This window comes from Galeopterus variegatus, unplaced genomic scaffold (genome assembly GCF_000696425.1).
Source record: "Galeopterus variegatus unplaced genomic scaffold, G_variegatus-3.0.2 Scaffold2290, whole genome shotgun sequence".
Lineage (NCBI taxonomy): Eukaryota > Metazoa > Chordata > Mammalia > Dermoptera > Cynocephalidae > Galeopterus > Galeopterus variegatus.
Genome location: NW_007728401.1, coordinates 22,115 through 23,139, shown reverse-complemented (window position 1 = coordinate 23,139; position 1,025 = coordinate 22,115). Strand labels below are relative to the sequence as shown.

The window sequence follows — 1,025 nt, the reverse complement described above, 5'->3', positions numbered from 1 at the left end:
TCAGGGTGATGCATTTCTTTCCTTTATTTAAAAAAAACTATTTGGGGATGCGGTGTGAGGAGGGCACACCTTCCATGGCTTTGGGGAGGATGCAGGTTCCAGAAGGAGTCACTGGGCAGATACACACGGGCCGGTGAGGGCCAGGACTGCAGTATGTACAGGCAGGTGGGGCCCTCTGGAACCCACCTCGGGCCAGCTGGGGACCCACGGCATTGTCCCTCCAGGCACACGGGGTCTGAGGCCCCGCCCTGTCTGCGGGGCAGGAGGGGGCTGTCCCCAGGGGCTGGACAGCGACGACCTCGGCAGGTCCCACCGGTGGACGCGGGTGCAAACAGCACCTCGCTCCCGCCTGGGCCAGGGGTGGGCCTGGGGGGCGGCGCAGGAGCTCCGGCGCCCCTTGCATCCTGCTCCTGGGACTCGGGCCAGTGTCCCGGAGGTGGGGGCGCGGGGCTGACCGGGCCCCAGTGACCCCGATGAACGGACAAGAAGGAACACAAGACCCAAACCCATGGCTTCTAGGCGCTCCCCGCACACCGTCTCCCGCAGAGATGGGAATCCCAGATGCATTGCGACGTGCAGTTAAACAGAAACACAAGACGACACCCGACACGAACCTCCTCGTGGTCAGGCGACTTGGTCAGAGGGCCCTGAGTTGCAGGGACCCGGCAGACCCTTGCCCGGGCTGGCCGGGACAGGGCAGGACAGCGCCGCCCCCGCGTCCTGAGGGATTGTCTCCACGCTCGTGCCCGTCCCCAGGGACCCGGGGAGGTGGCGGGCACAGCCTAGGTGTAGAAGATGACCTCGGGGATCTGGCCGTCCTCCACCGACGTGCCATTGTTGTTCCCGGCCGCGTAGCAGAAGGTGAAACAGGTCTTGGCCCCCGTCGTGGGCGACTCGTGCGTCACCTTGCGCAGGCCTTTGGTGCCGTAGTGGGAGTCTGGGCCCTGCGGGGTGGGGGTGGGGACACCGTGAGGTCCGGACCCTCCGGGTCGGGTCCCCAGGGCGCTGGGCCGGGGGAGGGGCGC

The 1,025-nt window shown here is 67.1% G+C and overlaps 1 protein-coding gene across 1 annotated transcript in view; it reads right to left on the bottom strand.

The window, feature by feature from the left end:
• The window catches only part of BTBD2 (BTB (POZ) domain containing 2), a 6,542-nt gene continuing 5,517 nt past the window's right edge, over positions 1-1,025 (bottom strand). Inside the window, exon 5 of the mRNA XM_008581188.1 lies at positions 1-1,005. Coding sequence (XP_008579410.1) covers positions 783-1,005 — 223 coding nt within the window. The 3' untranslated portion in view covers positions 1-782. The remainder of the gene's footprint in view (positions 1,006-1,025) is intronic.